The 16,037-nt window shown below is 37.9% G+C and overlaps 1 protein-coding gene and 1 pseudogene across 2 annotated transcripts; both read left to right on the plus strand.

The window, feature by feature from the left end:
* Window positions 1-7,027: 7,027 nt before the first annotated feature.
* On the plus strand, window positions 7,028-9,215 carry LOC128597018 (probable ATP-dependent RNA helicase DDX5; annotated as a pseudogene). Its single transcript, XR_008383188.1, has one exon. The product of XR_008383188.1 is annotated as a probable ATP-dependent RNA helicase DDX5 (transcript).
* A 5,006-nt stretch (window positions 9,216-14,221) lies between these two features.
* Window positions 14,222-15,175, plus strand: LOC128596475 (olfactory receptor 6K3-like). The gene has a single exon (XM_053606093.1). It carries the CDS (start codon window positions 14,228-14,230, stop codon window positions 15,173-15,175), a length of 948 nt encoding a protein of 315 aa, XP_053462068.1. The 5' UTR covers window positions 14,222-14,227.
* The last annotated feature ends 862 nt before the right edge of the window (window positions 15,176-16,037 follow it).

Here is a 16,037-nt window from a genome sequence, read left to right on the forward strand (position 1 = left end):
TAATTTTTAATTGTTTTCTACTCCTGTTCTTCAGAGAAGTTGTTTTTCAAAAAAATGCCAAGACTATTCAGACATAAAAAAGATGGAAATTTTGTATTTTTTGTAAAAGTCTGGATGGATTTGGAGAATATATTCTCCTAAGCTAAGTATCATAAGAATGGAAAAACAAGCGTTATATGTACTTAGTATTAAATTGAAACAAGTATATTAATACCTATATGCTCATGTGAGAGAAAAACTCAATTAAATTCAAGTAGGGGGAAGGGGAGAAGGGATTGGGTAAGTTCTCACTCACAGGTACATGGTATGTGTATATGGCACATTTCTTGAGTTCCTGGGTGAAGGACAATAACAACAACATAGATTTTAAACTGTCAAAAGCAAACTATGTAACTTAATAAATATATACCCTCATATTAATCTGAAAAAAACAATGCAAAGACATTATCAGGAATCCTTCTCCCCCAACTTCTTTATGCTTTCCTCATATTTTGCAGCACTGATATTTAGCCTGAGATTGGGTAAAGAATTCATCTCTATGGCCCTGTCTTTTTTCTGTTGGTTTCAGAGTAGCATGTCTGTTTCACATTGGATGGTAAGTATGCAAAAGTCAGTAAATATTCCTTTTCACATCCTCTGCTTTCTCTGGAACTCCCCCTTCTCCTTTCTATCATTGGTTGATATTGATATTTTCTTTGTACCTGATGAGTGTCCAGTGGCTTCTAGACAAGCAGGTAACTCCATCTCCACACATCTCATCCCTTCCATGAAGGCCAGAAGAAGGAACTAATTCTGAATTGAAAAGTACTATTTCTACCATAATTATGTCTGCCTTAGGAAAGAAGTGTCACAAAAATCAGCTGTAATTAACTTTTTGGAGGTCAAAAGGCAACTAAAATTGTTGCCATGCTAATTCAGTGATAGCTATATACATTACCTCTCATCTTGACTATTTTAACATCTTTTTCACTAGCCTTCTTACCTCTAAGGAATCATGCTACAGATGAATATTCTTAAGCATGGCTTTTACTGGTTCTCTTCTCTTTAAACATATTCAAGGATAAAGCCCTTAAGTCTTAGCCCAAGAATCACTGCCTACTCTATTCTGCTTCTGATCAAATTTTGAAGGCAAATATCTTCCCCCATACTCAAGACCTCAGCCAAATAGGACCAATGTCTTGCATTTCCATTTTTGCTTATGCCATTCCTTCCCCTAATTTTCCTGATCCCCTCCTCTTAGAATCCCAGCTGCCAGTGTCCTCTAAAGGTTTCCACTGTTGTGGAAGTCTCCTCGATCCCCACAGCCAGTAGTCAGCACTCTCTCCTATGACCCTTGTATTTTAAATATTTATATATCAGCATTATCTCCCCCAAGTAGACTGAAAACTGCTTCAGAGGAATTATACAGGAGGAATGAAAAGTGTCATTGAGGAAATGCCTGGTCAAGATAGTAGGCACTTTATATATTTTACTTCACATATTTTCATTTCATTTATTTCTACCTAGAATAGAGAGACTGTTACTATTATTTTACAGGTAGAAATATTCAGAACCAGATAAGAGGAATGACTTGTCAAAATTCACATACCTAGGATCCAAAGCAATAACTTGGATGCCAGGTCTATTTGTCTTAGAAGTCCACTACTGTTCTGTATGCCACAGTGAGAAATATAGGTCAGGGTTAATCAATCATTCTTTTTTCTGCTCTGAGTGCCCCTGTACATCTAGAACTGTGCTAGGTGTAAAGTGAGAGAGTTTATATGGTTCTTTTAAGAAGTCAAGAGAAGATTCAGAACAATGCATTTCGGGTTAGGAAAACTAATTTATAGAGAATACCATTTGCCCTTTGCCTTAAGCTTTGAGGAAAAAATATAGGAAAATTAGGCTTTCAAAGGTAACAAGCAACAAGTCTCCCAGAAGGGCAAAGCCTACAAGGGGGGAGGTATGAGACATGGGAGGTGTTCTCTGACTAAAACATCCATTTCTATGTCCCTTTTGTATTTGTGTGCTGAGTGGTCATCATGGAGGACATTGATAGTCAGAGTAGGAAATATAGGCTATGAGAAAAGGCAAGGAGGCTCATGAAAGATGAAAAGAATGACTACTCTGGTGCTCTAAACTTGAGACCCTTCTCACTAAAGTTGCATCATGATTCCATTTATTCAAGAAACACTTGAATCACTGCCATTGATTCAAGGGATATACAAGGATGAATAGACACTATTCTTGCTCTGAAAATATACAATGATAAAGAAGTATACTAGTATGATTTAGCAGTGCTCAAGGAGCTCAGCTGAAAACTATTCCTTGCAGAGTGAAAAGAAAAGTCCAGAATTAGACTTGAATTGGAAAAAAAGCAGTAACTTATTCTGTGACTCTCCAGGAATCCACAATCCTTTGAGTTTTAACAGAATTTTAGTGTTGGACAGACATTAGATATTATCAGTATTTTCATCTGTTGGATGACTTATATTCCTTCTAATGTCCATTTCAGATTTTATGTCATTTCATACAATCTTTTAGGCTTTATCCTTGAATGTGTCTGAAAAGATGAGGGGCAGTAAAAGCTATATTCAGAAATTTATCTGCAGCATGACTTCATAGAGCGAAGAAGACCAGTAAAAAAGATGTCAGTCAAGGTCACGGGTGCTACATACTGCTAACACTGCCTTCAGTTAGCCTTGCAAAAATTTTAATTGCCCTTTTACCCCAATAAGTTAACACTGGTTTGATTATAAGTGCAGCTGATTTTTGTGACAGTAATGTTTCATTATTCCAATACTTTACTCAGGTAATCAGTTTCTAAAAATATAGAACTGTCCTGTGGAAGATCATAATAAAAGTTGGGTTCTGAAGACTTACCAGGTAGGCATAGTAGGAGTAAAAGGAAGATTAGAGGTCTGGATTGGGTGGTAGCCTTTCCATAACAGTCATTAGCACTTACCCTGCCTGAGACTGCAAGGACAGTCCTAAGAGTCTCTGAAGCCACCTGTCTCTTATCCTGGTTTTCAAGGAAGATACAGATATCTCTGAACCTTCTTCTGGGGATATCTACAGTGGAATGATTGTCTTTACTGGGATTTGCTCTTTAGATGATGCAGATTCTAAAAGGAAAACAGTGCCCTCTAAGGGACAAATTAGGAAAAAACGTTACATAGTAACCTCCCCCAGGGTCAGATTTTTAAAGCTTCCCGGTGGCTGTATAACCTTGTCTCTCATAGGGGAGTATAAAGCTGAGCACCAGGGCCCAGCATACCTGTGGGGATAGGTATAGACTTCAGTAAGAACCATGATTCTCTGGAGTACACAATTAGCAAACACTGTTTTCTTCTCCATTCATTTCTCCCTATGATTTCCATTCCTTCTGCTTATATAATAATAATAATCATCATCATCATCACAATAAATATATTTTAAATGTTTTTAATACAGATCTCATTTGGTCCTTTAAAAATTATTTGTATACTTGATGGCACCCATAGCTCAGTTGGTAGGGTGCCATCCACATACAACTGAGGCTTGAGGGTTCGAACCCAGCCTGGGCCAGCTAAAATCAACAATGACACCTGCATCCAAAAGATAGTGGGGCATTGTGATGGGCACCCGTAATCCCAGCTGCTTTGGAGGCTGAGGAAAGAAAATCACTTAAGCCCAAGAGTTGGAGGTTGCTGTGAGCTGTGACGTCAAGGCACTCTACCTAGGGTGACACAGTGAGACTCCATATCAAAAAAAAAAAATTATTTGTATGCTTAAATATTGTTAACATGGTCAATTTTATGTTATTTGCTTTTTACCACAATTTTAAATAAAACATATGATATAGACAAGACAAAAATTATTTCTGTTTTGCAGTGGAGGTGCTCTATGCTCTAAGACTAAGGCTTTCTCTATTTCACATAAGCAATATAAGGATGGAAGAAAGTGAACCTTGAACTTCTAAATTTAAATCTCATTGAACATTAGCTTTATCTTTTAATTATATTTCTAATGATAATTCCCAAATGTATAATCTCTGACTCAATCTTTTCTTAACTTCCTGTGCCCTACACAAGATACAATTTATACAAAAAGAAGGAAGATGAAGGACTTCCCTGAGTATCTGGTTGCATCTCTAACTCCACTGCCCACAGTGGATCCTGCTTTATGCCATAAATCCCAGAAACCAGTGTCCTTGTAAATATAATCTCACAATGCTGTTTTGAAGCATTGTTTTATGTTTTTGTTTTATACTCTTCCTTTTTCCAAAATTTTAACACTACTTTTCTTCTCTTTAATCAAAACACATAGCACACTTCATCTCTATAAATCTACTCTGTTAAGATTCAATAAATCATAATCTCCTTCAGGAAATCTTTCCTGATCCCCAGGCTACTTTCAGACTCCCTCTTTTATGGTTTATGGAGTGGGGATACAGCCCCCTCAATCCCAGGACTAGTGATGCCCTGACCCACCTGCACCAAACCCTTGTTGGAGGAGTCACAGCTATTTCCACACCAGTGGTGGGTACAGGAGATGTCCCTATTTCCTTGTCCCTTCCTGGGTGTTGGTGCTGCTTGTCTTTTGGGGTAGAGCCATTGTTGTCTCCTACCACCCTCTATTCCACACCTGTTTCCACTGAGAGGGGTGCAGACACCTTAGGATCACAGCAGGGAGCTCTCAAGTCAGGGAGGGCACATTCTCTATTGTCCTTTGTCCCAGGGAGCACTTGGGCTGCAGTACTGTTCCTTCTATGGGAAGCCTACCCCATGTGTTACGACTCCAGGGACCCTGGTGCTCCTTTGAGTCTAGGTGGTTGCCACAGTCTGAGTGGTGCTGGGGCATGTTCATGTTTGTGTGGGATACAGTGATATTGAGACAGAAGGGCTAAGACTCCTTTGTAAGATAGAGACCCACAATGGATGCACAAGCAGCACATATCTGCCACCTTGGCTTGGTTTGTGACAAGGGAAAGTGACCCTGTATATGCTGGCAGCGCAGTGCTTGGGCTCATGATGGTTGAAGGGGCTCACTGACAACTTGTCTCTGACAACTTGGGAGCCACCAGTCTGCCATCAGGTTGGGTGAGGGGGAAAAAATACCTCCACCTATCATTTCCATGTTTCTCCAAATTTCTTAGGGATTGATCTCTGCTGAAATCTTGTCTCTTCTTTTGCTATGTCCCCATGGGTTCTCTGGCAGGTTCTGACCCTCTTACGTGAGCACTCACTTGATCTGTGTCCATTCACATTCATATTTTCCTTTTTTCTAGGAAGAACTGGTGATCAAGATCTCTAGTCAGCCAGATTGAAAAAGAACACATTATTAAGATTATAAAGGAGAAACAATGGCATAAGTTAAATATGACATAAAATTTTATGCAGAAATCAAACAAAATGTAAAAAAAATTATAAGAGAAAGTTAAGTAAGTGGGTAGATACAAGTTGGTATATTTAACAACTTCAGTATTATGTAACTCCACCCATTGATATAAAATATAATATGAAGGTATTATTTAAATTATCAACAAAAATAAGGAACTATAGATATGTTACATCTAAATATAGCACTTTATAAAACTGTGTTGTAAGATCAATAAATTGATCCATACGCTTGATGAATGAGTAGAATGTCTCATAACATACATATGCCAATCATCTACAAATCAATCTATTACTCCAATGCAATTCCACTCAAAATACCACTTTGGGTAGGAAGGAGTAGAATAGGTAAAAGTGAAGGCCAAGGAAAAGACATTTTTTAAAAGAGAAGATTAAAATGATGAGGCTCATTATACTATATGTCAAAGGTCATTATAAAGCAGTATCAGTAATAAAATACCAAGAAAAACCAGGAAATAGACAGATGCAAATGTGGAATTTTGACATACAGGATAAAAAGTACAGTGATCTCTTGAGTAAAGATGTACAGAGCTGGTATAATAGGTGGGTGGGGAAAGGTGGAGTCTGTAATCAATAGTGCTGGAACTTTAGTTTTAAATCATTAATTCAATAGAATTAGAAGCCATAAATGGAAAGACTGATGAATTCAACTATGTTAATATTGCCATTCACCAAATGGTAGCATTCAAAAGATGAAAATATAAAATACATACTAGGAATCTGTATTTGTAACATTTATCTGATAATTATTATCATAATATATAAAGAGCTCCTATAAATTAATAAGAGAGAAACAACTAAATAAGAATATATGTGTGTATATATATAATTTATATATAAATAAGGATATATATGTATGTGTGTATATACATATATATCTGAAATCTGTGTGTGTGTTCAAACTCATTGATAAGTAGGGAAATGCAAACCAAAATAATATCATTTATTTATACAGCAAGAAAATAGCAACAAATATGGCCACACAGAATGTAAGACAAGATAATGCATGCATTGTTTATGGGAAACAGACTTTGGAAAACAATTTGGCAGCATGTAGTTGAAGATACAAATACTCTAGAACATTAAAGGTTCATGCCTAATGAATAATTAAATTGATTAAATTGTGTATCACTTATACAAGGCAGCTGTGATTTTCTTCTAAACCTGCAGCAAGATACATGGACATGAATGATTCTCAAAAACATAATGTTGACTGAATAAGCAAGTTGTAAAATAACACCTAAAGTATGATTATATTTACGTAGAGTTAAACAGACAGAACTAAACAATATATTATTTTTGACTGTGTATATGTGTGCTTACTAGAATAATAAAAACAAAATTTAGGTTAGTGGTAATACGTAAGATGGGAGGAAACAATTGGCTTGGGAAGAACACAGAATGGGCTTTCAAAGTTAATAATAATATTCTGTCTCTTAAGTGGGGTTATAGGTTCATGTGAACAAGAGATGAAAAAGTGGAGATAAAAGTGGAGATAAAAAAACAAGTAAGCTACCTCATTCATTTCCACTGGTCTGTGGTCGCACAGCTACAGCTCTTGTCATCGCCTTCCCTCCTCCGCTGCCGCCCCGCAAGGCTTCGCCCTCGCCGAGGCCACTTCCAGTGACTCGTCGCACTCGACTCCACTTCGTTCCCCACCAACCGCAATCATTGACGCCATGTCGGGTTATTCTAGCAACCGAGACCGCGACCGGGATGGAGGGTTTGGTGCGCCTTGATTTGGAGGAAGTAGGGCAGGACCCCTGTCTGGAAAGAAGTTTGGAAACCCTGGGGAGAAACTAGTTAAAGAGAAATGGAATCTTGATGAGCTGCCCAAATTTGAGAAGAATTTTTATCAACAGCACCCAGATTTGGCTAGGCGCACAGCACAAGAGGTGGAGACATACAGAAGAAGCAAGGAAATTACAGTTAGAGGTCACAACTGTCCAAAGCCAGTTCTGAATTTTTTACGAAGCCAATTTCCCCGCAAATGTCATGGATGTGATTGCAAGACAGAACTTCACTGAACCCACTGCTATTCAAGCTCAGGGATGGCCAGTTGCTCTAAGTGGATTGGATATGGCTGGAGTAGCACAAACTGGATCTGGGAAGACATTGTCTTATTTGCTGCCTGCCATTGTCTGTATCAATCATCAGCCATTCCTAGAGAGAGGTGATGGGCCCATTTGCTTGGTGCTGGCACCAACTATGGAACTGGCCCAACAGGTGGCAGCAGGTAGCTGCTGAATATTGTAGAGCATGTCGTTTGAAATCTACTTGTATCTATGGTGGTGCTCCCAAGGGACCATAAATCCGTGATTTGGAAAGAGGTGTGGAAATCTATATTGCAATACCTGGGAGGCTGATTGACTTTTTAGAGTGTGGGAAAACCAATCTGAGAAGAACTACCTACCTTGTCCTTGATGAAGCAGATAGAATGCTGGATATGGGCTTTGAACCCCAAATAAGGAAAATTGTGGATCAGATAAGGCCTGATAGGCAAACCCTAATGTGGAGTGCGACTTGGCCCAAAGAAGTAAGACAGCTTGCTGAGGATTTCCTGAAAGACTATATTCATATAAACATTAGAGCACTAGAACTAAGTGCAAACCACAACATTCTTCAGATTGTGGATGTATGTCATGATGTAGAAAAAGATGAAAAATTTATTCGTCTGATGGAAGAGATCATGAGTGAGAAGGAAAATAAAACCATTGTTTTTGTTGAAACCAAGAGAAGATGCGATGAGCTTACCAGAAAAATGAGGAGAGATGGGTGGCCTGCCATGGGTATCCATGGTGACAAGAGTCAACAGGAACGTGATTGGGTTCTAAATGAATTCAAACATGGAAAAGCTCCTATTCTGATTGCTACAGATGTGGCCTCCAGAGGGCTAGATGTGGAAGATGTGAAATTTGTCATCAATTATGACTACCCTAACTCCTCAGAGGATTATATTCATCGAATCGGAAGAACTGCCTGCAGGACCAAAACAGGCACAGCATATACTTTCTTTACACCTAATAACATAAAGCAAGTGAGCGACCTTATCTCTGTGCTTCGTGAAGCTAATCAAGCAATTAACCCAAAGTTGCTTCAGTTAGTCGAAGACAGAGGTTCAGGTCGTTCCAGGAGTAGAGGAGGCATGAAGGATGACCATCAGGACAGATACTCTGCGGGCAAAAGGGGTGGATTTAATACTTTTAGAGACAGGAAGAATTATGACAGAGGTTATTCTAACCTGCTTAAGAGAGATTTTGGGGCAAAAACTCAGAATGGTGTTTACAGTACTGCAAATTACACCAATGGGAGCTTTGGAAGTAATTTTGTGTCTGCTGGTACACAGACCAGTTTTAGGACTGGCAATCCAACAGGGACTTACCAGAATGGTTATGATAGCACTCAGCAGTATGGAAGTAATGTTCCCAATATGCACAATGGTATGAACCAACAGGCATATGCATATCCTGCTACTGCAGCTGCACCTATGATTGGTTATCCAATGCCAACAGGATATTATCAATAAGACTTTAGAAGTATATGTAAATGTCTGTTTTTCATAATTGCTCTTTATATTGTGTGTTACCAGACAAGATAGTTATTTAAGAAACATGGAAAATGCAGAAATGACTGCAGTGCAGCAGTAATTATGGTGCACTTTTTCACTATTTAAGTTGGATATTTCTCTACATTCCTGAAACAATTTTTAGGGTTTCTTTTTGTACTAGAAAATGCAGGCAGTGTTTTCACAAAAGTAAATGTACAGTGATTTGAAATACAATAAATGAAGGCAATGCATGGCCTTCCAATAAAAAATATTTGAAGACTGAAAAAAAAGATAAAAACAAGTAAGCTACTCTTTCAGTAAGACAAGAAAAGTGGTGGGGGGAAAGGCAGTATGGTAGTCTTGAAGAAACAATAAATAGAGGAAGAACATGCCCTTTTAAGAAGAATAAATGTACTGGAGCATATTTATAAGCTGAATAGGTCAACTAAGTAGAGAGGAAGCACCTGAGGATGTGCACATAAAAAGGACAACTGAAGAAGCATTATCTGCCTGAAATAAGACATATAGCTTCAGAGCATAGCAGGAGTTTATCTCAGGCACTAAGACTGAGTGAAAACAGAGTGAAGGAAAAAAATACGAGAATCTCTACAGATTAGTCTGTTCTAGGGTCAGTATTTGGTTCTTATAATTAGTTCATCCATCAATCCAATTATTCATTCATTTAATCACATTCATCTAATGCTTATTGAGGGTCTGTCTTTTAAAATCATCTTTTTAAAATTTAGGTATTCTGAGTCAATAGAGTCACCTATATTCTGATTGTTTTTGTGCTGTCTATGCCTAGGTTCTATCGGGGTTATTTATTTGTTTGTTTGTTTATTTATTTATTTTGCTGTTTTGGCCCAGGGTGGGGCTTGAACCCGCCACCCCTAATACATGGGGCCGGCACCCTACTCCTTGAGCCACAGGTGCCACCCAGGGTGTTATTGATTTTTTATTTCAAATCTGTTTTCAAATTCTATTTCCTTGCCATATTTACTGCTGCTATCACATGAGTTATTTAATATTCTGTGCCTACTTCATACATCGTTTTGTGAATGTGTTTTTCTTCTGGCTTTACCCATTTGGAAGTTACTATTAGGTCCAATTTCAGTGTTTTTTTTTTTAAGAGGTGGGGGAAAGAAACAAAATTATCCTTCCATGTATATTTCCCACCCAGTATGTAAAAGACTTTTCCATTCCCGTATCTCTCCCTGGGCTGGCTCATGTGTTTTCATCAATGTAGCTTGCATGTAGCAGGAAAGATTATGCACAAATCTTTTTGTGACTCTGGCCCCTTGGGGACAGCTGCTTCTGGGACCACTGAAGCCCATAAAGTCTCATGGGCGTCTCTCATTCCTGCCACTACCACTACTGGCCTTGTGACACACTGGATCCTTCTGAAGAAGTTCTGCTGCCCTATGTTGGGCAGCTGATGGCAGACACTTCCATAACACACTTTAAGTTTGTGCTGTACTGTTACTAAACTGCTCTGAAGCTTCTTTAGTGAAGAGAGGTGAAAATTCTCTTGCCTTTGAACCACACTTTGTTAGCTGATTCCTTTTGTCTCTTACCCGTCTCAGCAAACACTTTGTAATACTACATATAAGCAATTCTTTCACCCCTTGAGCAGAACAGAAAACCAAATATATATTTTCATCTGACTTTTATGCTATCTTAAAAATCTAGTTTCCTCTGGTGTGGTGACTTCATGGTAGGGAAGTGCAGCAGTAAGTGTTCCCCTAATTAGCCATGTGGGACATAGAGTTGCTTTCCCTTATGCTCTGGAGGAGAATTCTCCCCGAGAAAGGCTTTCTCCCACTTCACTATTCCCCGAGAAGCTAAGAGCTGTGGTTGTGGTTGAAACTTTCCTACTTATTGGGCTGCCTATCAATGAAGATGAAGACATTTATAAAAGAGGAGATGATTCTCTTTGTTTCTGGACGAGGTAGGTATGAGGGGTGAGCTTTGTACTTTGTGGTATGAGCGAGTGGCTTTGTTTGCTGTGACTGGGGAAGATTCTCACAGAACCACATTGATAGTATTTAATTCTGTTGGACTTAAACAAATGAAGCCTTATAGAAACTATGTTGAGGTTGTAAAAACACATGACACAGAGGAAAAGAACATAAGTCACGGGTAGCACCTGTGGCTCAGTGAGTAGGGCGCCAGCCCCATCCATATACCAAGGGTGGTGGGTTCAAACCTGGTCCCGGCCAAACTACAACAAAAAATAGCCGGGTGTTGTGGTGGGCACCTGTAGTCCCAGCTACTTGGGAGGCTGAGGCAAGAGAATCACCTAAACCCAAGAGTTTGAAGTTGCTGTGAGCTGTGACGCCACAGCACTCTACTGAGGACAAAAAAGTAAGACTCTGTCTCAAAAAATAAATAAATAAATAAAATAAATAAAGAACATGAGTCAGGGATGAGGGGCTTTGGGAAGTTTATGTTCTAGGACTAGAGAAAGTCATAAGGTAACAAGCACCTGGATAAATTATCTATTAAATTTTGTCTGGACCACTAGCTCTGTGACTCTTATCACCTCTACTAATTAATGGATGAAATCTTAAAAATTAGGATTATATTCAGCAGAATGAGGAAAGTTTCTTAGAAATAAAGAAAGCGGGTATCACCAGTGGAGCTTACCAGTTGAGATTAGGGGCTATCTATTCCTCCAGAAAACTTAAACATGCTTTTAGGTATAACTTTCTTGCAAGTACATTAAATCACTTTCCTTCTTAAAAAATTAAGTTTTCAAAGATCTGCCAATTTTTCCTTTTTCCAAGTTTCAATTTTTTCATTTTCAAATATACTGAACATAAAGACAATGCTACCTTCTCTTTTTATCTCCTCACTTCCTTTGAAAAAGAAACAGAGAATAATTATAAGGTTATTGTCTGTCATGCAGAAAATAACATTGAGTGTGATAAAATCAAAAGAAATTGGGATGTCAAAATAATTTTAAAATCTTACACATTATCTGTCATGCTTTGAAACTTGGCTTTCATTTAGAAGCCTATTGGGAGCTACTAAAAGGTTTTTAGACAGGAGATTGACAACTCTCCATGTAAGAAAGATTATTCAAGTAGCTAAATGGAGAGTGAATTGGAGTAAGACAAGTCTGAAAACAATAAGCTTAGATAAGAGGAATTAAGACTATATGTGACCCTAGCATAAATTATTTTTTCTTATAAGCTTCTATTTTTAGGGAGATATTTTCTAAAATAAAAACAAAGGGAAAGATTGTCCCTCAAGTTCTCCTGTTTCCACAAAGATTTAATAGTTTATTGTGTCTATAAAAAGCAAGAAAAAAGTGGTTGCCATATGTCAGGATGACTTCCTATTTGCATACGGCCTCTTGTAGTGAGAGTTCAGAGTAATTTTATCTACTTATTCTATCTATTGGCAATTCACAGTTATCTGGGTTTTTCATTAGATATGAGTAACTTTCTCCACTTAGAGGCCCCATCTCCAATAACCTCACTATCTAAATAAAGGCAGAATTCAGTCCTGCAAACAAACACTTATTAGCAAACAGACAAAAAAAGAACACCTACCATGGAAGTTCCAACTCTCTATCCTTTAGGCTTTCTAAGAAGTAGAATGAATGCAAGTTTTTATCAAACCCAATATATAGCAAAATTCTCCCAAGTAGAAAAGCTAACTTTTTAGTGAGATTGGATGCCGAATCTCCTGTGAAGGAAGGAACACAGGAATGAGTGGGTCAAGTGCCCATCACTCTTTTCTAAGACCTAAAGGTCATTCGGCTCATCATATCCTTATAGTCCTTCAAACAAGGGGTTGGGCTAATTTCCAGTCAATCTATGCATCTTACTCATTTGGCTTTTCATCCGAAATTTCTGTGTGCTATTGGTTTCATTGGTTTGATTTCATTGTCCCTCCCCTGCAGGGACATTGGGCAATTTCTACACCGAGGCAGAGGCTGGTGCTACTGACACCTAATGAGTAGGTGAGGGGAGGTGCTGAACATGCTGTAATGTGGGAACAGCCTTCCTCCTCCCCCAGTGAAGAATTATCTGGTCCATAAGGTCATGGTGCTGAAGTGGAAAAAACCTACTTTGTGCTAATTAATAAACTCTATAGTGTAGATGAAGACAAGAATATTTGAAGCACTCATAAAAATTGCCTGTGAAAGTAAACTGTTGATAAAGTCTTACAAATATTACCAAGCTACTCCTAGAATGTGATTTCTAGATTGCTGTACTTCACTATTAACTAGCTCTGTTTAGAGTAGAGATCAACTTGCACACATGGTTACATCACGTGAATGTAGGCCAGTGTTTTTCAATCTTTTTTTATCTCATGGCACACTTGAAACTATAGTTAAACTTCTGTGGCACATTTAAATTATGTTGATTAAAAAAAGAGTTAGAGAAAAAGAAGAATATACTTAGTGTGCTTTGAACTTTCTTTGAAAATTATCTAAACAATGGTCTTAAAAAATTTTCACGGCATGCCTAAGATCTTCTCATGACACACCACAGTTCCGTGGCACATGAGCTGAAAATCACCGGTCCAGACTGTTGTGTTTTAAAGTAAACTATACATGTATTCATGATAATATTTGATTTTTTTCCCTCCTTTTTCAATTGTTAATAATGAGGGAAGCCAGTACGAAGGAAAGCCCTTACCTACACTTTAGTTTTTAAGCTGCCCACTTCAAAATGTTTTTTTCTCAACAGAAGGGATCATTTTGTCACAATTTAACACAATAATTAAGTAAAAGAGATGAGGTATATATTAACCAATGTGATGTAAGCGTTCCTAATTCTATATGAAATCAGCACATTGTGCCCCATAAATGCATTAATGTATACATGAGCAACATATTTATGATTTAATAAAAAAATTAAAAAATTAAAAATGTCCATTTACTTAAATTTTTAAAAATTTACTATTATGATAAAAATTCAACTTAATATTGCTGTGCCTCCTTTTTTACATTTAAAATATTTTCCCTACAGTACATGATGAAAAACAGGTTTAAACAGTCTTAAACTTCTCAATAACAATTGTCAAACTGCCATTCAGGAGAGTTTTCACCAATTTACATGTCTAAAAAGAAAAACTCTTTGTTTATCTAACAGAATAGTTAACATAAGATATTGCAATTATTAAAAAGCACTTGAAAATTTGACAGGCTACACAACATATTTTATTTAATCAATTTAATTTCAGAGCTGTTCAGCTGCTTGAAAAGGAAGCTTTTATTTGTTCTTTTAACGTACTTATAAGTTTGAATTTTGTGTTTTATCAGCCAACAAGTAAAACCTCTGAAAATATGGAGCTAAAGAATCAGACGATGGTGACAGAGTTTTATTTCTCTGATTTCCCTCAGTTTGAGAATGGCAGCCTCTTATTCTTCATTCCTTTGCTCTTTATTTATGTTTTCATTGTTGTTGGAAATTTCATGATCTTCTTTGCCGTCCAGATGGACACCTGTCTCCACAAGCCCATGTACAATTTCATCAGCATCTTTTCCTTCCTGGAGATCTGGTACACCACAGCCACCATCCCCAAGATGCTCTCCAACCTGATCAGTGAACAGAAGAACATTTCTTTCATTGGTTGCCTCCTGCAGATGTATTTTTTCCACTCCCTCGGGGTCACAGAAGGCCTCATCCTTACAGTAATGGCCATTGATCGGTATGTTGCCATCTGCAAGCCCCTCCACTACTCCATCATTATGACACCTCGGCGTTGCCTGCAGCTCTCCACTGGCTCCTGCATCTGTGGCTTCCTTATGTTGCTCCCAGAGACCATGTGGGTTTCTTCTCTTCCCTTCTGTGGCCCCAACCAAATCCATCAGCTGTTCTGTGACTTTGAACCAGTGCTGCGTTTGGCCTGTACAGACACCTCCATGATGCTGGTGGAAGACGTGATCCACGCTATTTCCATCCTGACCTCTGTCTCTGTTATAGCCCTTTCCTATTTAAGAATTATCATGGTGATCCTGAGGATTCCCTCCCGTGAGAGCCGTCAGAAGGCATTCTCCACGTGTGCGGCCCACATTACAATTTTCTTGCTGTTTTTTGGTAGTGTGATGTTCATGTACCTACGCTTCTCTGTCCCATTCCCCCCACAGCTGGACAGGGCCACTGCACTGATGTTTGCTGTCCTTGCCCCGCTTTTCAACCCAATAGTCTATAGTCTGAGAAACAAAGACATGAAAGATGCCATCAAGAAAATCCTCTGTTCTCAAAAAACGTTCAATATCTCTGGAGCCTAATCAAGTTCACACACACCTGTTCAAAGAAATCTCATCACCTCTATAAATCTAAAGTGCTCACAAATCAGCTGCTAAAATTACCATGCACATTTTGTCTTCATGTTGCTGATTTGGTGTTCTTTCCAATTTTTAATGTAAGAACTATTGTTTGATCTGATAGAGGAAGTCTGCTGTGGATTTATCTACCTTGCTATCATTCAAAGATTATAACAGAATATCTCCTTCACCTTGTAACTACAAGTAATGTGTCATCATCTTCTTTGTATCAACAGAGAATATTGGCCTGAACAATAATCATATTTATTACTCACACGTTTAGATGTTTCCCTTATGTACACTTTCATTCTATATTCACAATCCTTTGTCACTTGTTAATTTTTTCACTTTAACAAAATTAGCAGAAAGCATATCAGTGATATCATTTTGGCTTGGGAAAGAAGCCTGACTCCCTGACATCTAGTTGAGAGACCTGTGACCTCTCCACAGGTGTCTTCTGATACCTTACCATGAGTACACTGTACACACAGTCACTGAGTCTGTGATATTGATGTAATGCTTCCAGTCATCAACTTTTCTTTGGATTAGTCTCACGTTGTTTTAAAAATTTCAGAGAAAACACTCCTGGGTACTTAAAGGTAAAATAGATATATAATATATAGGCTTGGGAGCAAAAAATGTAAATACCCAAATTATATTGATATAACAATATACTGCTATATCTTGGTATTTTATTAAATTAATAATATTATTATTAAACATATTCTATGTTAAGTTTTATACCTCAAGATCTTTGTTCTTCTTTTTTTCCTGTCTGGAATGTTCCTCTCTTCCTTCTTCTCTGCTTTGGAGCTCACATTCTCCA

This window comes from Nycticebus coucang, chromosome 10 (genome assembly GCF_027406575.1).
Source record: "Nycticebus coucang isolate mNycCou1 chromosome 10, mNycCou1.pri, whole genome shotgun sequence".
NCBI classification, from domain to species: domain Eukaryota; kingdom Metazoa; phylum Chordata; class Mammalia; order Primates; family Lorisidae; genus Nycticebus; species Nycticebus coucang.